The 22,736-nt window shown below is 50.3% G+C and overlaps 5 protein-coding genes across 5 annotated transcripts; 2 read left to right on the top strand and 3 right to left on the bottom strand.

Annotated features, from left to right (window-relative positions):
* Positions 1-494: 494 nt before the first annotated feature.
* On the bottom strand, positions 495-3,298 carry LOC136521053 (leucine-rich repeat extensin-like protein 7). The gene has a single exon (XM_066514768.1). The coding sequence runs from the start codon at positions 3,207-3,209 to the stop codon at positions 1,014-1,016; it is 2,196 nt and encodes a 731-aa protein (XP_066370865.1). The 5' UTR covers positions 3,210-3,298; the 3' UTR covers positions 495-1,013.
* Positions 3,299-6,385: 3,087 nt separating this feature from the next.
* Positions 6,386-7,852, top strand: LOC136524621 (exocyst complex component EXO70C1-like). Its single transcript, XM_066517912.1, has one exon. It carries the CDS (start codon positions 6,386-6,388, stop codon positions 7,850-7,852), a length of 1,467 nt encoding a protein of 488 aa, XP_066374009.1.
* A 3,676-nt stretch (positions 7,853-11,528) lies between these two features.
* On the bottom strand, positions 11,529-16,552 carry LOC136521599 (zinc finger CCCH domain-containing protein 46-like). Its single transcript, XM_066515347.1, has 11 exons — positions 16,256-16,552; positions 15,835-16,108; positions 15,635-15,717; positions 15,457-15,555; positions 15,274-15,367; positions 13,518-13,744; positions 13,221-13,333; positions 12,739-12,943; positions 12,448-12,511; positions 11,789-11,916; positions 11,529-11,703 (listed from the first exon to the last, which is right to left on the bottom strand). Exons 1-10 carry the CDS (start codon positions 16,297-16,299, stop codon positions 11,869-11,871), a joined length of 1,251 nt encoding a protein of 416 aa, XP_066371444.1. The 5' UTR covers positions 16,300-16,552; the 3' UTR covers positions 11,529-11,703; positions 11,789-11,868.
* Positions 16,553-16,742: 190 nt separating this feature from the next.
* Positions 16,743-17,779, top strand: LOC136520888 (uncharacterized). The gene is made up of 4 exons (XM_066514566.1): positions 16,743-16,994; positions 17,066-17,198; positions 17,308-17,352; positions 17,424-17,779. Exons 1-4 carry the CDS (start codon positions 16,895-16,897, stop codon positions 17,479-17,481), a joined length of 336 nt encoding a protein of 111 aa, XP_066370663.1. The 5' UTR covers positions 16,743-16,894; the 3' UTR covers positions 17,482-17,779.
* A 216-nt stretch (positions 17,780-17,995) lies between these two features.
* On the bottom strand, positions 17,996-21,401 carry LOC136520887 (uncharacterized). The gene is made up of 10 exons (XM_066514565.1): positions 21,149-21,401; positions 20,954-21,067; positions 20,671-20,859; positions 19,809-20,302; positions 19,468-19,567; positions 19,283-19,342; positions 19,022-19,114; positions 18,788-18,907; positions 18,270-18,636; positions 17,996-18,166 (listed from the first exon to the last, which is right to left on the bottom strand). The coding sequence occupies exons 1-9, from the start codon at positions 21,236-21,238 to the stop codon at positions 18,316-18,318; spliced, it is 1,581 nt and encodes a 526-aa protein (XP_066370662.1). The 5' UTR covers positions 21,239-21,401; the 3' UTR covers positions 17,996-18,166; positions 18,270-18,315.
* Positions 21,402-22,736: the final 1,335 nt, after the last annotated feature.

The raw sequence follows: 22,736 nt of genomic DNA, 5'->3' as shown, positions 1-22,736 counted from the left end.
GCCGAACTCGCCTCACTCACAAATGGATGTGCCAGCGGCACGCAGCTGATCGGATCTCGAGTTGCCTGCACCGGCAACGAGGCAGACGCAGCTACCGCGGCGAGACCGAAAACGGAAGCAGCAGCAGCCATGAGCGGATTAGCCTGAGCTGTGAGCTGGCCTGCCATGGCCAGAAGATGGAGGAAAGGAAATGCAATGAAAGGGACAGTTACTCGTAGCGTCACGTGAAATGCACGGACACCGAAGGATATATAAAAAGTTTTTTCTGTTAAAAAAAATTGGAGCTCGAGCTCTACTGCTCTACTCCCCATGTCATGGCAATGCCACTAGTTAATACTCGTACGATACGATACGATGATCATCGCCCGTTCGTTCGATATGAATATGATGATCCGTTCCTCAAGCCTCGCTGGCCTTGCATGTGACCTTGTCGGGGGCGGTGGCCGCTGGCGGCCTGGCGCCACCGGAACGGAATGCCGCTGCCCTGGTCCTGCTGCCGGTTTGCCAATGGCACTCCAGTGGACTCCACTCTATGTGTACTTCTTCCTCCTCTTCGTCCCCTGCACTGCTTGGTGCATTGCACGCGTGGCCCATGGACTCCGGACCTTTTCGGCTTCGCTTTCCGCCTCTCATTACTCCCAGCACGGAGCGCCGGCACGGCGATGCGGTGCGGCGACGCGTCTGCCAGCCGGCAAAGCTCGTACGGATCACAGTGCTACTTCTACCAATAAACAAACTCGCTTGCAGATGAGACATGAGAGGCACGAACGAGCATGATACGATGATCATGGAGTGACGAGCGAGATCGAGCTAAACAACAAGGGTACTGCTGCTATTACTAGTAGAGAAAGAAGGAGAAGAAAGAATCCGCGGAGCCTTTGAATCCAATCTGATCGATCGATCGATCGAAAGAACCAACAGCTACAGTGCAAGATGTACTGATGCGTCATGGCGATTCGACTCTGTCTGTCTGTCACTGGCGGGTGCGCCGCCGCCGCCGGATCAGCACGCGGCTAGTTGCTCTTGTACGGCGTCGCGGGCGGCGGGGGCGACGAGTAGGACACACCGTAGACGGGCGGGAGCGGCGGCGGGGGCGACGCGTAGGACACGCCGTAGACGGGCGGGAGCGGCGGTGGGGGCGACGAGTAGGACACGCCGTGGACGGGCGGGAACGGCAGGTTCCCCGCTGGGTCGGACGGTGGCGGCGGCGGCGAGGAGTAGGGCATGCCGTGGGCGGGCGGGAATGGGAGGACGCCGCCGCCGCTGCCTGGTGTCGATGGTGGAGTGCCGTGCTGGTTGCCGCCGTGGCCGCCGCCTGGAGAACCACCACCTGGGGAAGGAGGGTGGTAGCCGGGTGTCGTCGGCGGGAACGTTGAACCTGGCGTGCCCGGAGTCGTCGGCGTGGATGGTGACGACCCTGGTGCGCCCGGAGTCGTCGGCGGGTATGTCGAACCCGGCGTGCCTGGAGTCGTCGGGGTGGATGGCGACGACCCTGGTGCACCGGGAGTCGTCGGCGGGTATGTCGAGCCTGGCGTGCCTGGAGTCGTCGGCGGGTATGCCGAACCTGGCGCTCCTGGGGTCGTCGGCGGGAATGCCGAACCTGGCGTGCCCGGAGTCGTCGGTGTGGATGGCGATCCTGGTGTGCCCGGCGGGTACGCTGATCCTGGTGTGCCGGGAGCCGTTGGCGTGTGCGGCGGCCAGACGCCACCGGGATGCTCTGTGGGTGATGGCACGCCCACGGGTTGGCCCGACGGTGCCCACCCGGACGACGGCGGCGGCGGCTGGTAGCCGGACAACGGAGGCGAGCCACCATGGGATGAAGGCCCGGATGAAGGCGGCATTGATGGCTTGGGGCTGCTGCCGTCTGTGGGCGGCGACGGGTACGACGGAGTCGTAGAGCTCCCTGGTGGGGACGGGTGCGACGGCGTGGTGGAGCTCCCTGGCGGGGACGGGTGCGACGGCGTGGTGGAGCTCCCTGGCGGGGACGGGTACGACGGCGTGGTAGAACTCCCTGGCGGCGATGGGTACGACGGCGTGTTGGAGCCTGGCGGAGGAAACGGCTGTGAAGGACCGCCGGGGCCCGACCCAGGCGGGCCAGACGTGGGCGGCGCCTGGCATTGCGCCGTCCTGCAGTCGAACGGTGCTGCCGTGGCGGCGCACTGCGGCGGCGGGCGCTGCGCGGGAGCGCCAGGGATGCAGTTCCACCTGCCGTCCGCCGTGGCGACCGCGCACCCAGGGCGCGAGGTGAAGAAGTTGTCCTCGTAGGTGAAGTTCCTGAGCGTCCCCTGCAGCGCGCACACAGCCGGCGGCACGGCGCCCCTGAGCAGGTTCCCGGCCACATTGAGCTGCTGGATGGCAGCCATCCCACCGACGGTCGCCGGGAGCGGGCCCTGGAGGTGGTTCCCACTGACATCAAACACCGTGACCTTCCTAAGCAACCCGACCTGCGGCGGGACGCAGCCGGTGAGGTCGTCGTCGATGAGCACGATCTCATTGAGCGTGTCCGCCATCCTCCCAATCGACGGCGGGATACATCCTCCGAGACGGTTGTGCGCGAGGACCACGACCGAGGCCGGCGACTTGCCGAGGTTGCCCGGGATGGGGCCACGGAGACGGTTGGAGTTGAGAAGGATGGCGTCGAGCGGGCGGTCGAAGACCGCCGGTGGAATGGGTCCCTCGAAGTCGTTGAACCGGAGGTCGAGGTACCTGAGCGCGGGGAGACCCAGGACGACGGCGGGGAACGCGCCGACGAAGCGGTTGTTGCTGAGGTCGAGCTCGTGGAGGAGCCGCAGGCGGAGGAAGGTGTCGGGCAGCACCCCGCAGAAGCGGTTGGAGTTGAGGTGGAGCAGCGCGAGGTCGGGGAGGCCGAGGGGGAGGTCGGCGGGGATGTGGCCCGCGATGTCGGCGTGGTTCAGGTCGATGCCGGCCACGGCCAGCGCCCCGTCGGAGGGCCGCGGCGCGCAGTAGATGCCGTTGTAGGCGCACACGTTCGGGCCGACCCAGTTGGCTGTGAAGTTGGACGGGTCCGAGAAGATGGCCGTCCGCTTCCACGCTTGCAGCGCCGTGTACGCCGCCTGTAGCGCTGGGCTCGTCGGCGTCGGCTGCGCTGATGCGGGTGGCGCGAGGGTGAGGAGGAGGAGGGCGAGGGCGAGGATGACGCGGCGCCACCTGCTGCCTCCGGCGGTGGAGGCGCGAGGAGCGGGGATCATGGCGGCCGCCGCGGTGGCGGCTCGCGGGTGGCGTGAGGTTTTTGGTAGGGGGCGAGGGAGGGGGAGGTGGAGTGGAGTGGAGTGAAGGAGGCGGGCGGGTGGCAGTGGCAGGGCAGCGCGCGGTGCCTCCCTTGTCAGGGGCGGGACAGGGGGGGTCAGGTCACATGGCAAGGGTAAACGCGGCGCGGAGGCGGGAGGATGCACGGGCTGGCGCCGCTGGCCGGCCTCGCGACGCGGTGCAGCGTGCAGGAGCAGGACGGACGGAGCGCGTGGCGTGCCGCCTGCGTGTCCGTCTCGCTTTGTGTGGCTGCGTCTGCTTGCTGGGCCGCTGGGGACCAGGAACGCAACGGGGTCACCGCGCCGTGGCCGTGCTAGTCCAGTCCAGCGTCGGCGTGCATGGACGGGACGGTCGCGTGTTGGAGACCGACAGAGCTGACGGAAATAATACACTGCAATGCCACGGTGCCACGGTGATGTCTTCACGGCCATTCTCCACACTTCACGCTGCACTACACTGCACTACGGGTGAGCCGGTACTCCAAAGTCAAAACGCAGATTGGCGAGTTCAGAAGTTCCTTGCATCTCGTCATCTTATTCGTCTTCGAACTTTCACTAAAATACTCTCCCTGAACTTCTCCAGCCCGCGTAGTGATTAGTAAGCAGTAATTAATGGCCGGGGCTTTGTAATGTGCACCGCGCCCGCGTGCGCTCGTGAATTTCAAGGCCGCCAGCGCTGGACTACTTGAGTTCAAACTCTCCGAGCCGAAGCTTCTGTGCTCATCACACCACCACTCCTACCATGCACGCATGCAGCTAGCCTGGTCAACAGTTCAGTTTCGTGCGTGTTGCCGCCGACCTCCTTTGGGCTGGTTTCGCTTATCAGAGAAGACTAATAATACAGCCAGCTTGCTGGCTGTAAGGTTATTTGCAGCCTTCTCTCAACCCACTCATATAGTAGTTGGCTCTTTACAGTTAATACATGGTCCACTTGTCTCTCTCACAGACTTTCTTGGTTCTTGTGCCCAAGGCGGCTGTAAGCTTACAGCCCGCTTCTTCTCTCTCTCCTCCCCTCTCTTCTCCACCTCAGCATTTGCTATTATACTTGCTCTAAGCCATGACTAATAGTACTGTTGGCTGTTCGGTGTGAGAGAAAAATAATATTCATCGGCTGGCTTATAAACCCAGCCAACGGGCTAACCTACAAACGCCGGTGGCCATCCGGCGGTAACCGCTGCACGTCTGATCCCTCGTTTCGTTTGGTTTTCGTGAGCTGCGAGACTGGCAGACTGTAGAGTGTAGTAGAACCGTCCGTTTCTGGTTCTTTGACAGCAGCTGCATTTTCGGTGCATTCAATTCAGTAGGAATAGGTGGCCTGAAACGGTAATCAATTTAATTAACCTCTGGTCTGGCGATCTGTAATGTAGCGTTGGCCCGCCCCATGCTCTGACGGCCAATTGCCACTTTGGCGTGTCCTCCGGTGTCAGTCAGTGTGTGTGCCCGTATTCAGACTGAGAGGTGCGGGCCCATGTGTCTGTCGGTCGCAAGCAGTGGAATAGTGGAATGCACTCACAGAAACTTTCTTTTCTGTTTTCTGATGCGACACACTTTTTATTTTGGTAGTAATAAATGAAACAAGAAAAATTGCAAAGTAGGTAGAGTGAGACGATGGGCCCAGCGGCCGCAGGTCAGCCCATACTCTCCATGAGGACTACAGGGGAGGGGCCAATCTGTCACCTAAAGGCCCAGGCCGTGCCAAGCTTCGCTTCCACAGGCTCCCCCCACGCTCTCCCAGTTTTGGAAAGGCCCAGCGGCTGCACACCCTTCCTTTCATTATTTTTGTTTTGTTTTCCTTTTCTCTCATTTCTTTTTTTCTCGATCACGGTCTCCGTGTCTCTGTATTAAGATAGTGAAAAAAGTTTAATACAACAAGTCCTAGCTGCACCCTAGGGGGTCAGAAGAGTTTTACATAGATGCTCAGACCCACCCTAATGTAAAATCTATATTGCTACATTGGACACTAATTAACCCGAATTGCGGCGCCGGCTAGGAGGCCTATGCCCGGGCAGCCGAGCGCGGCGACGCTGCTTGTGCGCACCCATTGACGCCGCCAGGCGGGAACAACTCACAAAGCGCCTGCATATTACCGAGGTCATCGCTGAAGATTTCTTCGTACACCTTCATGGCCAACGCGGACGGGCCTTCATTTCTTTTTAAACACACATATTATTATTAATTGTACTTGTTGTTACTACTACTACTATTTATTTATTTTGTCTTTCTTCACTCATTTTTCTTCTTCCACTAATCAACATTATTTGCACACGGAAAACGAGCTCCACATCACTCTCAAAGCACACGATGAAGATATTTAATTAATAAGTAACACCGGGGTGTTACATATATCTAAGTGCATAACAAAAAAATATATATATCTAAAGTGACAAAACATCTTGTATAATTTAGAATGGAGAGAGTAGGAGCCAAAGCATGTTGGAAAAACATCCACAGACCACCTTATTAGGCAGTCTCAACATTTCTCTGTTTTCAAGACTCTCCGGTGTTACAAACGGTATAAACAGGTTTCATAGGCACGCAATCCATTTAATCTCATAAAAAAATTTATCATCTCTCTTTATTTATACTCTGTCATGTTAAGTTAATTATTTAATGTCTATGAAACTCTAATGAAATATTCATTGAGACTGAACTTATACTACACCGGTGGTTAACACAAATGATGCGGGTCCAGGGATGATTAGATTAATTATATCGAGCGAGGCCAATAAATAACCACTTGTGTAGTTAACTGGAGTTTCTCAGCAACTTCCCATCAAATAAGTCATAACGCGCCTGGCGAAAAAACGTCGGGAATGGTATGCAAAGCGTGTTAGGAAAACCTCCACCTTTTATCTACTACTCGTATACTGATAGCGCTGTGTTACACAAAGGTCCAGATTTTCCGTGTCCCCTCTTCAGTTTCTGTCTAGAACCCGGAAGGCCGGCGGAAGCCAACGCACATCGGCTCAGCATCGATCGGGAGGTTGTTGGCCTTGGCAGATCGCTCTGGTTGCTGCGGCGCCGGCATGGAGGATAACGTTAGCAGCTCCTCAGGTACCATAGTTTCTGGACTCTCAACTGCCTACGCATCTAGCGGCTCTCGCCCCTCCACTATCTCAATGGAGGCGGCGGCCATGCACTTTCTCTTCTTGGGGATCCACGGGGACGTCAACGGCAACAACATGGATGGCTGTGAAGAAGCAGAGGAGGAAGAAGCGGAGGAAGAAGAAACAGAGGAGGAAGAAACGGGCGAGGATCGCATTAGAAGCCTGGTCCAGGAATTCTTCAGTGCGCCGCCGTCAGTGAATTGCAGCATCAAACGCGTTGACATGAGTGTCGTAGAGAGGTGGGTCACGGAGCTTGGCGTCGGTTGGGTTCTCAGCCTCGATGATGGTGCATCTGCACGGGAGGAACTCGATCTTGATGATGCACAGTGCTGGATCTGGGCCCTTGAGGAAATCGCACAAACCATCTGTTTCAAGAGGCTCTTTCCTGATCGTGGCTCCATGGGCCTGCCCAGTGCCAGTATTTGTGATGAAGAAGGAGAACAAGTGGGTGACGGTGAGAGATGCATTCCGGATCAATACCATTTGGTGCTGTTCATCCAAGAAACCATGTTGAAGGTGCTCACTTTTGTTGACGTTGTAGTTGCTTGGGATCCCAATATGGGAGAAGAACTTATTTCTATGGATGGGGTTATGCCGCCACCATACAATAAGATAATTACCCTGCTGGGTGTGCACGACGCTCTGTCTGAAGTTTCATACAAGATCGCAGCGCAATTTTATTGGGCATCCTCTGTGGAAGTTAAAAGGATAGAGAACGAAATGGCCATCCTCCTTTCAGCATATAAGAGCAAGGTGGGTGAGGCAACAATGAGCACAATGGAGGAGATTAGGACGAGGTTGCTAGAGGATGGCAATGACTCGTCGAGTTCTCTAAATCCACAAGAATCATCAGACATTCACAAGGTCACTCGGTCAGTAATGACGTACATCAGGTTCCTGTGGGCTAATTACTCGTCAGTGGATGCAGCTATACGTGGCAAGTATGTGCCTCATATTGAAAACGTACAACATTTGGACAGCATGATCATAGAGATGGTGTCTTGTCTGCAAGAAAAGCTTGCCAAGATATCAGAATCATTTCCAAATCAAGGCCTCAAGTTCTTATTCTTGCTCAACAACTCATACTACATCCAAGAGATACACAGCCATTCTTTGTACTCTCTCCAACGACGTTCCGAGATAGTTGTCAATCTCACTCATAAAATAGAGGGCTATATGGAGAAATATCTACAAGTATCATGGGCACTGCTACTGTCATGCTTGATCAATCCTACGTCTATTTGCTTAGGGAAAAACTACTCCCCGCTGTCCAAGTTTGAGTCTGAATTTCAGAAAATGTACACCACCCAAAAGCAGTGGAAGGTTCCAGATCCTAGGCTCAGGAGAAGGCTACGCAAAGTTATTACCAACAAAATCATTCCAGGCTATACAGAATATATAGAGGATGAAAAAGTAACCAGCCCAAAAATCAGTCCACTCGAGATGGAAGCGATGCTGCAAGAGATATTCGAAGGATGATGAACACAGAGAGTGCAACACACAACAGTCGCCATATGTAGATTTCCAGTTGTGTTGGCTTTCAGATGAAATTTTGTACCTTCAAATGATTTGATCGCAGTTGAACATCTGAAGCGTTGTAATAAGCTAGACATCATCTGGCAACATGTACCTTTCTCACACTCCCTCGGTGCCTCATATACTTGGAACACCTGAGAGTTGCATGTACGTTTTCCCTTGCAGGCTTACTAGCACCACTGGTATTTATGTGCGGTTGTCAATTTCGCCGTTTGGTTCCCAGGAATTGAGAGGAATTGGAAAATAAACTAATAATAAAATAAGAAACACTTTCTTGATATATTGGTTTTAATTCATGGAATCCAAACAGCCCCTAAAATGAATTCGTGTGCAACTAAAAAAAGCTTCTCAATCAAGTCCTGTCATTTTGACGCCATGCTGGAAAAAACATTTGCCCCTCAATCAACACTGGCTTGACCCCCTCTTGCACTACGTGATGCTGTTGCATCAGTGGTGATTGACCAATAATCAAAGGAGGTGATTTTTTTAGAAAAAAAAAACATTGGCTCCCACACCTCAGTAATGCTCGGCAGATTCTCTACAGGAGCCAGGAGCAAATATATAACAGCCAATTCCCTCAATGCCATTAGAAATTTTGTGACTTCTCTGTGTACCACTCAAACTGCTAAATTTTCTTGTCAGCCATTGTAGAAAAATTTAATCCCCTGTATGCCACTTTCGACGTGTTTTGTAAAAATTCTATCCTAAAACATTAAGTTTTTTTTCCCGGAGGGATTAGATTCATGAACCACTCTTCTACCTTCTGTATTTTGTTCCAATTTTGTATGGTATATTCATAAGAGAAAATTCCTTGTATGACACTGGAAACTCACTTATTTCCCCTCTGTCCCTAGAAACTTCAGAATTCCCTATTTGACACTGCCTCTAAATTTCATTCCCTACATGACACTATCGTTACTTTTCAAGGCTAACACAGTTAACTGACATACGAAATGACCAAAAGTATCCCTGATGTAAGAAAATGCACTTATGTCATGTATGGCACTATTCTATGTATACCAATTTATATCTAATATTAAAAAGCCAAAATTTCAGCCTATTTTTTTCGTCTACCTCCCCAAACTAACTCAGTGAATGTGGACATATGCCTGACTTGGACACAGGTTTGAGCTAACCTATAGATAGGAATTCGAATCCTAATCCAAGTAAATCACTTGGATTTTGAGTAAGCTGGATAGGAATCCTAATCCAACTAGAAAAGAGTAAAAGTAAAAACTAGACAAATCTTACTCTAATCTATACTTAATATTATAATTTTTATGCCATATTTTTTTCGTCTAGCTCTAATCCCTTTCGCACTCCAATTTTTTTTGTTCGGTTTTGTGTTCGTCTGGCCCTCTTTATTTATACGGTCTAATAAATAAATAATAATTTTCTTTTCCTCTGTTGGTGCGTGTACGCTTCGGTTTCCGATCCGTTTGATTTTTTTGGGCCTTTCGCCCGATTTCTTTTTATTGTTTTGGATTTTTGGTTTGTCTCCATTCATTCGCTCTGCTGATTTTTTCCAAAAAAAAATAAATAATAACAATAAATGGAATATGGACCTTTGAATATGGGCTCGATTTCGCTGGAGCCATGACGGAGATGGAGTAAAAAACAAAGCGCAACAATAGTAGTCCAAGAACTCGGGCCATGTAGCTGCTGCTGCTGTGGGTCACGAGGAGAATGGCCATTTTTTTTTTTGGGGGGGGGGGGGGGGGGGGGCTCGAAGGGTACAATGATGCGGAGGTGGTCGAAGCAATGGCTTGCCGTGAAGGGCTTGCCTTGGCTAGCAACCCTGCACTCGTTCTTGGTAGCGAGCGACTATGCCAATGCGGTGAGGAGGTTCGGCAGGTACGGAACCATCGTCCCGGAGATCAATGCTAGGAGATGGAGCTTCACAAGAGCAGATTTTGTCTTTGAAGGGCGAAGATCGAATGTTGACGCTAATCTAGTTGCTAGAAGCTCCGTAAATTTATCTATAGGCAGATATGTTTGGTTTTTGGAGCCTCCTGGTGGAGTTTGTAATTCTTATTCTGCTGATTGAATAAAGTTAGAGCTTCCCTAAAAAAAAAACAGTAGTTCAATTGAACACTTGCCATGTTCATCTCCCTCATCTAGTTCCTCTCCCTCTAGTCTCTCTCTAAAACCATCTTCATTTCCCAATTCCAATTTCACCATTTTCTTTAGAACAATCTCCATTTCTCAATTCCAATTTCACCATTTCTCCATCTAATTGCTTTCCAAATTCCAATTTCACCATTTTCCCATCTAATTGCTTGCTAAGCTCGAGATCTTTCTCTTCCTCGTGAGGTCATGTAAATCTAGTTCGTACCCAGATTAAGTATAGGTCGTGTGAATCTAGTTCGTACCCAGATTAAATATTCCTCTCTTCCTCGTGAGGTCGTGTAAATCTAGTTCGTACCCAGATTAAGTAGTTCTATGCCATCGGCGGAGGGATGTGCTAACAGATTGATGTTATCTGGCCCAGTCACACCTTAAGTTATGAAATCAATGGTAGTCATAGGGCTACAAAAATCTGCACTGAAACATTCAGTTTGATGGGCACGAGTCATAACCATATGATAGTTCTGATTGCTCCTTTTCCATCAGTTCCAAACTAAGCATACAAAGACTTAAGGGCCAAGTTTTGAAAGTCGACGACTACGACGCGCCTAGTCGCTAGGCTACGGCCCGGCGCCTGGACTAGGGGGGTAGTCGCCCCTCAAGTCGACGGGAGCGCCTAGGCGGCGCTAGGCGGCGCCTCCGCGCGACTTGGCGGCACCCAGAAGCCCTAGGCGGCGCGGAATCGACTCGAGTCGGCCCGGGTTTCCCAGCACGCGCAAAATATTACGCGGCGGCCGGCGAGCGCGCGCGCGGGAAAGGTTGGCGCCGGGGGGAAATTGCCGCGCGCGCGCAGCGGATAAGGCCGCGTATGGGTACCGAAGCCGCACGCGACACTATTCCGCTGCCAGGCGACGCTCCTCTCCGCCGGGAAGCAGCTTCCGCCGACGCCGACGCTCCTCCCCGCCCGCCAGTCCGTTCCGACCTCGTCCTCCTCCACTCCTCCCCAGTCTCCGCCCAGCTCGTCCTCCTCCCCGCATCAAAGCCTCGAAGGGCCTCCCCGCCGGCCAACTCCCCGCCGCCCAGTACCCTCCCCGGCAGTCATTCTCCCACAGGCGGAGCCCCAGCCCCCAAGGCCGACGCTCGAAGCCGAAGGTATGTCCTCCCCTGCTCTGCTCCGCTCCCTTGAACTGCTCTGCTCTGTTTCCTGCTGCTCTCCTCTCCTCAAATCTGAAGTATGAATCTGTGAATTGCTGTAGTACTGCATGTATATATCATTATATCTGATTGCATGTTCTGAAACTCAGATTGGTTGATTGCTACAGCCTACAGGACCTAAGGTATATCTATCTAAATTATTCATGATTTCTGCTATATAAATATATATATTATGCTATATATTATATATTATACTAAATTGGCAAAACGCCTAGCATCGCCTAGGCTAGCCTAGGCTGGACTAGTCGCTAGGCTAGGGGTCATCGCCTAGATTTTGCCTAGCGCCTAGAAAAACTTGGCTTAAGGGTAAGAAAAGTAGATTAAAAGAGAGAATCAATCAAGACGTTGCTAACCCTAGATTTAACGAATAAGTACATGGAGTTAAAAAGAAAATGAAAAGGAACACTATACTGCAGAGTATGTGATGTCGGATCCAATTTTCTATGTTGCCTAATCAATCTTTCATGTGCATTTTCTGTCCTCCAGTTTGTTATGATGTTATGGCTATAAACCTGCAACATAATTAAATAATGGAATGAAATATGGTGTTAAGATTTTTGTTTTCATATGGAACAAAGCGAACCAAAGAACATGTACCATTAAAATAGTAACTCGACAACATGAAAGGAGACACCAAAGCTGACTTGATACTGGCTCCGCGGCACAAAATATTCCTCCTAAAATACATGACTGATGTGCCTCTGTGGTGGTTCACCCAGCGGGATCTGAAAAACACTTCATGTGAATCAAAAACTATCTATTCCCACTAAATATGATCACTTCATGACTGATGTAGCGATATAAATAAGCAGGTTCCCATCAATAGTCAAACATATAAGTATAACTAATTTCGGGTTTCAATTAACTAAAACAACATGGGTTAATTCTTACTGACATGAATTTATGTCCTAACATAAGTCTCACAATAGTTCAAATTTTAGAGAAAAAAAGAAAAACATGACAAATGTACATCAGTACATCTAACTGGTGCTCAACAAGATTTTTTTTTAAAAATACAGCAAGATACACCTAAAATCTTGCAAACGGCACTGATTCAGAAGCTAGAGGTAATTGCATATCATACACAATTGTACATCACATGCAACAACATGTGGGTGATCTATGATTGTCAACTGAATGGCAGGTCATTTGTAAAACAGGCACAGACATGTGCCATATCAGGAATAGTAATGTCTATCGGCAAACAAGTTTAGAAATAAGACCATCAACAAGGGCCACGAGGAAGTATTCCATACCTCTCCAATTGACCATTTTTCCTTCAACCAGATACTATCATCCTGATTTTCATTTTTATTGTCCCTGTTGAATAAACACAGGGAGAAAATAGATATGAGCAACAAGAAATTTCACATGTCACATACAATACAATAATTCCAAAGTTCACTAATTTAATCAACAAAAGCAAGCATATATACGTGACCATTCAAGTCTGATTGGTTGGTTTCAGAAAGCCCTTTGGGGGCGCAAAAAAGGTCAACCTCTGTGTATTACATACTCAAGTGTGTACATCTTATTGAAGAACTTACTCAACAGCAGCTTGGTTCGTGGCACTTGTAGGAGCCACAATTCCACTAAGTAAATCTTGTGACTGCCTATCAATGTCTCTGTGATGGATAGAGGAGGAAGGGGACTGCTGGTAGCCACCATGAGCCTTTGGGAAATTGCTAAAACTGGATATGCTTGAGGCTTGCAAACTCCCAGATGATTGTTGTGATATCTGGCTTCCAAATCCTAAAAAAGTTGTATATAAGTTAAAAGTATGTGCTTCCTATACAGGATTATCCTCAAATCTTTAAGCATACATTAGCAACTTATCAAATGGTCACTTCTTTACAAATGTATGCCAAAAAGTTAACAAAGAGTCAAGAATCAGAATGATTAAAGACCATCTAGACATGGATAGACACAATCACACAAAATATATTACTCAGAATTGGACTGACCAAGTACCAAGTTGATTGAATAAAGGGTAGCAGTGTAATTGCATGGGTTAATCGATAATGCATACCTGAAACTCCAAATTTCATATCAGAACGGCCAAAAGTAGGTGCAGGAAATGCTGGATGGCTCGTCTGGTTAGATTGACCAAAAATATTATTGACTGGGACTCCAGGTGTAGTTCTGCATGAGATAGCTCCTCGAAATTAATATGGCACATGCACGAAGAAACAGACTGATCAAAATGCATAATAATGTCTGTAGATCATGTTGAAAACCACTGATTTTCCGATGGAATCATCAGTTTATTCAACAAATTAACAGTAACATTACTGCCCATACTCCAAGATGATCATGTAAACATTACCTGGACCCAGGTCCAACATTAGTTGCTACTCCAACTTGACTGAAACTACTAAACACTGGTGGTCCATTATTTTGAGAGACCCCAAATGATGAGTTATTATTTTTTACTTCAGGGAAGGAAGCCACAGTTGGAAAGCTTGGAGTTTGTGTTACTGATAGACGTGGATTGTTCAGAAAGTTATTAAACTCCATCAGCTTTGCATTTTGCAGATTTCTTTCACCCTCGACCTGAAGAAAGGAAACCAATGAATTAGAGTTCATTCTTGATAAAATTCGTCAAGGATCATATTTATGATGACTAAAATATACAGTATATGGGCTTTGGACAAACATAAAGTCCCAACGAAGTACGTCGGGCTCATTAAGGACATGTACAGCAATGTTGTGACTAGAGTTCGAACAAGTGATGGAGACACAGATGACTTCCCGATAAGGATAGGACTACATCAGGGGTCAGCTTTGAGCCCTTATTTGTTTGCTTTAGTGATGGATGAGGTCACAAGGGACATACAAGGGGACATCCCTTGGTGTATGCTTTTCGCGGACGATGTAGTGCTAGTTGATGAAAGCTGGACAGGAGTGAATCAGAAACTGGAGTTATGGCGGGAGACTTTGGAGTCCAAAGGTTTTAGACTTAGTAGAACTAAAACTGAGTATATGAGATGTGACTTCGGCACTACTACTCGGGAGGAGGAAGATGTTAGTTTGGAAGGTCAAGTAGTGCCTAGGAAGGATACCTTTCGATATTTAGGATCAATGCTACAGAGGGACGGGGATATTGATGAAGATGTTAGCCATAGAATCAAAGCAGGGTGGATGAAGTGGCGGCAAGCGTCTGGTGTCCTATATGACAAAAGGGTACCACAGAAGCTAAAAGGCAAGTTTTATAGGACGGCGATTAGACCTGCTATGTTGTATGGTGCAGAATGTTGGCCTACGAAAAGACGACATATTCAACAGCTAAGTGTCGCGGAAATGCGTATGTTGCGTTGGATTTGCAGTCATACAAGAAGGGATCGAGTTCGGAACGATGATATACGTGAGAGATTAGGGGTAGCGCCAATTGAAGAAAAGCTTGTCCAACACCGGTTGAGATGGTTTGGACATGTGCAACGGAGACCTCCAGATGCACCGGTGCGTAGTGGAATCCTAAGTCAGGATAGTAACGTGAAGAGAGGCAGAGGAAGACTGAAGTTGACTTGGGTAGAAGCAATAAAAGGAGACTTGAAAGGATGGAATATACCCAAAGACTTAGCCTTAGATAGGAGTGCTTGGAAGACAGCTATTCACGTGCCTGAATCTTGATTGCTTCTGTTGGGTTTCAACTCTAGCCTACCCCAACTTGTTTGGGACTTAAAGGCTTTGTTGTTGTTGTTGTTGTTGTTGTAAAATATACAGTATATAAGAGAAACTAAAGTAAATAGTGTTGTGTTGCTAAAAAAGGCGCAACTCTAAATGTTTTCTGATAAATACAGGTCACCTTGCTCAGAAAGGTACATTTTGCATTCCTCTACCATTAGAAAACCAAGCAGGAATAAGAGACAGATAGGTACAATATCACATACGATATTCATACAATTAATGATATATGATTTCCATGGCCATCTTGATATCAGGATAGTGCAGGTGAACAGTTGCAGCCTTGTAGGAATGTTTTATCACATATTTCAATGTGCAAGATCACATACTTCAAACTGGAAAATTCCAATCAAATCAAAACAAGATAATGGTAAGAAAGTTGGGAGTGCCAAGCTTACTATTGACTGCAGAGGATGCCCTTGCCTGCCTTCCTCATACGCTTTAGCTCTCAGCTCTTCAAAGCTAATATCCCCAGTGATGTCACAAGGACCACTAATGCAAACATAATACAAAAAGATGAGCGCAACTGCATTGAGGGAGGCAGAGGCCACTGGTTGAAGCACAATGAGTTACTTATTTACCTCCTGAGGTGAGCATAACACGTAAGCTTCCAGAATGGAGTCTCATTCTTAAAATCCTCAGCAATCTGGTGTCTGCAAGACTCAGGATCTGTACAGGAGCTGGCAAAAAAAAAAAATTTGGTGACTCACATATAGCAAGGAGGATCAAAAGTACAGCTCTCCAGAATCGCAGACTCACGTGTGGGCTGCTGGTGGAGGCTGCTCCGCTTCCTGTTGCTTCGTCGGAGCTGAGGGGTCCCTTACCCACTTATTTTGAAATGGCTGATTCGACAAAATCCATCAGTCACACACAAGAACACCCATTACACAAGCTGAATTCCCCACAAGTGAGAACGATTCATTAAAACAGATTACTTATATCAATCAGACAAGACAAACCTTTGCCGGGCCAGGAGCGTTTCTGGACTTCGCAGCCGCACCACCTTGTACTCCAAATCCAAACGGATTGGGCTTCTGCTGCTGCTGCTGGAACTGCGCACCGAACGAAGACTGCTGCTGCTGCTGCTGCCTGCTCCCAGAGCCGAACCCAAACGGGTTGGGATTCGCCTGCTGTTGCTGCTGCTGAGAGCCGAACCCAAACGGGTTGGGCTTCGCCTGCTGCTGCTGCTGAGAGGACGCATGCACGAACCTGCACTGCGCTCCGTACTTGCAGCTGCGCCATCGAGAACGTGAATGAAAACCACAGAACTACGCAAATTCGAGGTACGGGCATACAGAGCGAGCAAAGCGACTGAACTGAAATAAAAGCGGAAGCAATGGCATGCCGCGGCAACGGAGAGGGGAGGAGAAGACCCCGTACCTGCCGCGCTGGAAGTTCCTGCAGAGCTCCTGCCGCCGGCTCATCGCCGGGAACGGGGAGGTGGACCCGAACCGTGCGCTGGAGCTCAAGCTCTAGGGTTTCGTCCCCGCTCGCCGCCGCCACCTCCAACTGCAACCGCCTGCTCCTTCACGCCGCGCACGGAACTCGCGTGGACGCGACGCACGGGACTTGGTAAAACTGGAGCAGAAGGGAAGGGACTCCTCGCTTTTCCTTCCCCGCGGCGGCCGGCGTGGCACGCGACGCGGGCGGACGCCGTGGGAGTCTTGCGCGACGTGGGCCGCGGTGCAATAGTGGTCGGGGACTCGGGGTCCTCCTCTTGGGCCTCGGCCTGAGTGAGATGCAAGCGCTGGGCTGGGTGCCGCAGGCCCGATAAAGATCCGGCCTAGCCCGGGACCAGGTGTCTTCCTTCCCAGTCGCAGGCCCACTGGTGGTGCTGGTGATTCGGCAGCCAGCGAGGCTGATCCGGGTGGCTGGCCGGTGGCCACAGGCCACAGCTCTCTACCTGGACTCCGCGAGGCCACGGTGCGCGCGCTCTTGTCCTGTGCTTGTGCCACCGTCTCCCCGGCGCGTCGCCTGAGCGAGAGCCGAGGCCACACAGCCAGCCATACGGCCCGGGGGATGTCGGCGCAGGCCGTGGTGGCGCTGGCTCTCGCGGCCATCCTGTCGACGCCGGCGCCCCAGGCGGACACCTTCTCCAACGTCCCGCCCACGCTCTCCGGTGCGTTCGTGCAAATACGCTTCCGCTTAGCGAGCGGGCAACCTTTGTGCTGACGAGGAGTTGGTGAGCAGGGGGCGACGGGAAGCAGGAGCGGATCAAGCACCCCAGGTCAGCCAAGGCGCTGCAGTGCACGACCAAGTGCGTCGGCACCTGCATCCGCGGCGGCGGCGGCGCGCCCGGGGAGGGCCCGCTCAACGTCAGGAGGTAAACCAGCCGCCGAACCTGCACCGGCGGGCGGTTACTGCCGGTTTACGTTTCTCTTGAGCTGGTCCTGGTCGTCGTTCACGTTGGGTCTTTGTGTTGTGCCGCGCAGGCCCCTCGTGGTGTTCAAGGACGGCTTCCGCAGCCGGCAGTATTGGTGGGTACATGCAGCTCCCTCTTCTTTCACAAACAGTGAGCTCAAGTCTGATCAGTTTATTGTTCAATTAGCCTGATAGAGTGCTCGGATATCTGCAACCGCATCAAGGATGGGCAGGATGGACCCTGAGGCGACAGAGTAACAACTCAGTAACATGTCAAGTCGAAAGCTCTTGAAGCAACTGTCATGGCTGCAGTGCAGGCTGGACTGAGATCCAGTGTTTCTGCCGGGCCCCCAAAAGCAGAATTTCAGAGGCAACAGAGGTACAGTAAGTTAGTCAGTAACACATGCAGTTGGATCCCGGGACATTTGATAGCTGATACCTTTTTTTCAACAAACTGAGAAAATCTGCTAGGAATGCAGTGTAGTAATCTTGATATATCATTAATGCAAATGGAGGGTATAGGCTATGGAGATTAAATTCTCATGGACTGGACTTGTCTAATATTACATTCTAGCTCATACACGATAATAGGGTCTGTGCGCACAACCCTATGCACGTGGATATACATGTTGTCAGAACCATGATGAACTTAAGTTTTTATCTGGAAGTAGGAGTTATGTACAATTTTTTCATAAAACTCGACAATCTAGGCAGACAAACCAATTCAGACATCCCAACGATATACATCTGGCTTCCAATGACACGGTCCAATCCAGCGACTGCTTTCTCAAATTTGCGACTCCCATGATCCGGCGATATAAACTTACTTTTCCAGACATAATGGTAACTTGAGAGACAGCTGTCTGAAACATCAGGGCTTGGACTTTGTCACTTGTGTTGTTTATGTTCTCCTGTTGGCGGTTAGGCTGTCTGAAACATGCAAATTTCAGCACAAGGCAATCACATACACATTTTGTTGCAACTGAATTCATATATAAAAGGGGGGAAAACACTAAAGGCTAGTACAGTTTACCATTCATGTTATCTGGGCAGGGAAGCATCTGAATCTCGGATGGCAGTTAATTGAAAGATCCCATATCTGGCAGGAAGAGGTAGCGAAACCGAGAATCAAATGGAATGATTCTGAAAGTACGGGTGCCCAGAAGACTTTGACGCCTTTGAGACACACAGTGATCAACAAATGTAGCTTGCTGCTGAGGTAGAAAATGTGAGATCCAAATAGGGAAGCTGTTGTCGTCAACAAAACCACGGGCAAAACAGTGTAGTATCTTAGGGACCAGAAGTTTCCCTTTTCGACTTACTCCTACCGATGCTCTAATGAAATCACGCTGTGCATCTTGAAGTTCTTCCCTCACATTGTTTGCTGTGTATATCTTCACCTACAGTGATAATTAGTCCTTTGTCAACTATTAAATCATTGCGCTAGGGACAATCATGAAAGCCTTTCCAGCTAATCAACTAGTTTGTCAAAAAAAATAGTGCTAATCTTGGTGTCAAATGAATTAAGCCAAAGGAATGCTTTGAGCTTACCCCGGGAGAAGAATACATTCCACAGCTGAGGGCAAACGTCAAAAGTGGCTCGGGTGCCGCAATGCAGAGTTTTTTCTGCTCCTCAGGTACCTTAATCTTCTGAAGGGCAAGAAGCAGAGCCTTCAACCAAAGACAGAAATAACTTTTAGTAGTTTGTGTTGATTATCCGAAGGAAATCGAAATAAGCAGCACTGTCAACTAAATGCCCAGCAAGGTTTTCAGTAAGTGGTATACCATCTGTGGCCTATGACTTGGTGGTTTCATCTTCAGAATTACATATTCAATAAATGCAGCGCTGAATGAATGCCCCCCAATTGTATATGCAGCCTAGAGAGAAAACAAGTACTGTGATATGATTCTCCGGAAAGAAAAGTGTGTTACACAACAAGCATCAGAAAAAAATGGAAATTTTGAATTGCTGACATGCTATTTACTTAAAGTACCAGCTAACATAGGAACAAATCTAATGTACAATAATTAGTTCCTTTAGCAAACCTTTTGCATCAGTGAAAACAGTTTCATGTCACTCCGTGGAACACCATAAGCAAGATAAGCCTGTAAATGGATGATAAAAAATGTCACGAATGTTCAACACGTGCTCTCCTACACATCAGGAAAAAAAGAGAAATATCCCCACACATTCAGCTACCGTAAGAATTAAGGTTTTCGAAATCACGTACGTGCATCATCAACGCATTGTATAAGTTGATCCAAAATGCCAACCTTGCATCATCATTGAGGTGAATAGGGTTTATTTCTGCCAGCTGCTCAATGAACAATCTGCACTCTAATAGGCGATCATTAGTACTGTTGGATCAACCCCAATACCATGAAGGACGCAACAGGTGCTCATCTTTAATGGCATTGAAATAAAAGGCAATGTGGTACTAAAGAGGCAATTACTGAATCGTGGAGCTAAAGCCAGTGGATTATAGTATGATTTGGTACACCAATTGTCATAATTTCAGTTAGTCACAAACAGTAAGGTGCATGTATTACAAATATTGCTTTGACACATTACCTGAATTTGCGAAGTGACTCCGCTGCATATTCAAGTTGTTTTTTCCCAACTGACATCCATGAAACTTCGGCCGCTGCACTGTAGCTGCCTATGTCAGCCCAGCTAAGCTTCTCACGGGCTTTGTAAGGGTCAAAAACAGTCTCTGAAGCTAATAGATTATTGTTGCAGTTCAAATCCACTTGAGGGCTCTGTACCCAAGAAGATATGGACGACGGTTCCGACAACGACCAGAAGGCAGAAATTGAATAATTCCCAGTGGGAGATGGAATGGACTGCTGATTCTCCATGGAGGAATTCCTTGAGGAGTCCCTGCAGGAATCTGATAGCGAAATAAAAATATTCCTCATGCAGCGGACGATGTCTTCAGAAAGCTGATTAGGATCGGCAAAGCCTTTAACAGAGATCTGTCTCTGTAGTTTCACAGCTTGTTCATGCAAGACAGCACGAGGATAAACCTCCTCCCCTTGGCTACTGCATTTTTCGCCTGTGGTATCCTGGTAGCAACATGAAAGTATGTACACAGTGAAGAGACGGACCAAGAAGATAATCACCGAGCTAAATTTGAAACATGGAACTCCTTGTTAATTTAGTCAGGAAATGATGCGTTGAGATCAGAATGGTAGGTGAAGGTATTTGGCATGACTATTTTAGAAGGACATAGCACGTTTTTGGAAAGCAACACAGAATTTCCATCTCTTACAGACAGAACTGAATGCAGTGGCTAATGCTATAGTAGTACAAACTGATTCAGCAAGATGAACTCCGTATGTTATCCTACTCTACACTCTACTATTTGCAGTCTAAATGAATCTTGCGATTATTAAGCAGGAACAGGAATGTCGATGAGCAGAGAAATTCGTACATCTGGTCCGAGTTTCCCGGAGTGGCAGGAGCAAGCGGACGGCGGCGGGGGGAGGTGCTTGAGGCGGTACTCGGCGAGCCTCCTCTCGTTCCTCTCCTGGATGAGCTGGAAGTGCAGGGAGACCATCTCCTCCTCCAGCTTCGTGACCGCGGTCTCGAGGATGCAGATGTTGGAGAGCAGCTCCTGCGCCTGCAGATGAGAGAGAGGAGAGACCGCCCAATGTCAGCGACCGCCGCCGGGGAAGCCAGGCCAGGCCAAACCAACTGCGGGCGTGCGGGCGTACGTTGGTGGGGAGGTAGGCCATGTCGGCGAGCGTGACGGCGGCGCGGCCCAGGGCGCCCTCGAGGACGGCGTGCAGCGCCGTCTCCTCCTGCAGCGCCTTCCGCAGCCTCTTCACCTGCGCGGGCGCGCGTGCATTCCATGTCAGGGCGTGAGTGAGAGTAGGCATGGGCGGAGGGAGAGGGTATCGGTGACTCACGTCCTGCTCCAGCTGCGACCTGCAGGTCGACCGCGCGGGCTCCGGCTGCGGGGACAACCCCCTCCTCGCCTTGGCAAGTGGCAGCGGCATGGTGGCGGCAGCAGGAGCAGGGTGCAGGGAGGCGGCAGCCAGGCGAGGCGACGGGACGGGAGATCTTCGCTTGGTTTGACTGCCTCGTCAGGTCTTCAAATTTTGAAACGCACGGTCGCTTATTGGTCCGGCCGGTGGGCGGGGCGGGGAGCGGGGCTACGGTGGCGTGGAGTGGGTGGCCGAACTCGGCACTCGAGGTGGTCGCGCTCGCGCACTTCCAACCGTCCACGCCCACGGCAGGCAGGCAGACCCAACCGAAGCTACTCTACTCGGTCCACACTTCACTTTCACACCTGGGCTCGGCCGGCCGTCACGATGAATCGATGACATCGATAGCAGTAGCACCATCGCTGTCGCACGCATTGTGCTGAAGCTCGGCAAGCCAGCGTTGGTTGTCAGGTTGTGCCGTGCGTGCCATGGGAACTGGGATGGGCCACACCGCACGCACCTGCCGGTCGGCTGCCGCTACAGAGGAGAGGACGGACAGTCAGTGGATCACCACACGCACCTGCTGGCTAGCTGCTGCATTGCTTACGCGCTCGGTGCGAGAGGCACGGCGGCACGATCGGCGGCCCTATGCGCGTGCCCGTGACCGCGCCGTGCTTGGTCCGGCCGCCGACGCTAGCCCCAGAGGTCGTCACCCGTTCGTTTGGGCTTGTTTGGCTTTGGTTTGTTTTCAGTTATATTTCTCTCTCACACTAAATCAGTCAATCGTACTTTTAGCCATAGCTTATAAGCCAAACACAATCAAGCGAACAGGCTGCGTAGCCCGTAGGAGCAGGCAGCAGGGGAAGGCTGGCTTGATCTTGATCCCGTCCAGCCACGCCACGGCGCCACCGAGGGCCGAGCCCGAGACGCGCGCCAGCCCTTGTCCCGCCCGCCTGTCCGCTTCCTAGGCTTTCGTCTTTTCCTTTTGGGAGGCCACGACCGCCATTGTTTACTGCTCCCGTCGCTAGTGCCCACCAGGCAGCCTTCCGCCCTGCACGCAGCTCCTGCCTGCCTACTGGCATTACGGTTACGGAGCCCAAGGATCGGATCGCAGATCCACAGCCGAGTTCAAACTTGAAAACCTGGTAGTAATCGCGATGATGCTCTCCTGGTCCTCATTCCTTGGGCAGATTGTTTAAGATAGCATGGCACTTGGGCGTCCCATCCCATGGACGCTTGGGCAGATAGCATGGGCAGTGGAAGTAGTTGGGGCACAGGCGCACATCAAATGCAACCAGGACACTCCGGCACTGGCTAGAGCAACTCGCCCACTACTGTGCACGGGTGCAGGTCCTGGCACGATGGCACGACGCAGCATACTGCTGCCATTGTCGCCGCCCGGCCGGCGCAGTAGCAATTCAATTCGTTCCGACGGGAGTAATGGATGCAACAAAAGCCAGAGCTGCGACCTGCGACCTGCGACCTGCGACGATGCTGGGACGAGCGGAGGCAGAGTATATTGAAACGCTAGCAAACAGCAAGCGTGCCCATGCCGTCCAAAGGCAAGGCC

Source organism: Miscanthus floridulus, chromosome 18 (assembly GCF_019320115.1).
Source record: "Miscanthus floridulus cultivar M001 chromosome 18, ASM1932011v1, whole genome shotgun sequence".
NCBI lineage: Eukaryota > Viridiplantae > Streptophyta > Magnoliopsida > Poales > Poaceae > Miscanthus > Miscanthus floridulus.
This window is presented reverse-complemented; position numbering and strand designations above follow the sequence as displayed.

Coding starts and splice junctions, on each gene's coding strand:
- LOC136521053 (XM_066514768.1), bottom strand. CDS start 3,209: ATGATCCCCGCTCCTCGCGCCTCCACCGCCGGAGGCAGCAGGTGGCGC.
- LOC136521599 (XM_066515347.1), bottom strand. CDS start 16,299: ATGAGCCGGCGGCAGGAGCTCTGCAGGAACTTCCAGCGCGGCAG. Junction 15,556..15,634: donor CCTCCACCAGCAGCCCACAC/GTGAGTCTGCGA, acceptor TTTTTTTGCCAG/CTCCTGTACAGATCCTGAGT. Junction 13,745..15,273: donor GGCATCCTCTGCAGTCAATA/GTAAGCTTGGCA, acceptor TCCTTTCTTCAG/GTCGAGGGTGAAAGAAATCT.
- LOC136520888 (XM_066514566.1), top strand. CDS start 16,895: ATGTCGGCGCAGGCCGTGGTGGCGCTGGCTCTCGCGGCCATCCTGTCG. Junction 17,199..17,307: donor GGCCCGCTCAACGTCAGGAG/GTAAACCAGCCG, acceptor TGTGCCGCGCAG/GCCCCTCGTGGTGTTCAAGG. Junction 17,353..17,423: donor TTCCGCAGCCGGCAGTATTG/GTGGGTACATGC, acceptor TTGTTCAATTAG/CCTGATAGAGTGCTCGGATA.
- LOC136520887 (XM_066514565.1), bottom strand. CDS start 21,238: ATGCCGCTGCCACTTGCCAAGGCGAGGAGGGGGTTGTCCCCGCAGCCG. Junction 21,068..21,148: donor GGTCGCAGCTGGAGCAGGAC/GTGAGTCACCGA, acceptor GCGCCCGCGCAG/GTGAAGAGGCTGCGGAAGGC. Junction 19,115..19,282: donor TGTTTTCACTGATGCAAAAG/GTTTGCTAAAGG, acceptor TTTTCTCTCTAG/GCTGCATATACAATTGGGGG.
- LOC136524621 (XM_066517912.1), top strand. CDS start 6,386: ATGGAGGCGGCGGCCATGCACTTTCTCTTCTTGGGGATCCACGGGGAC.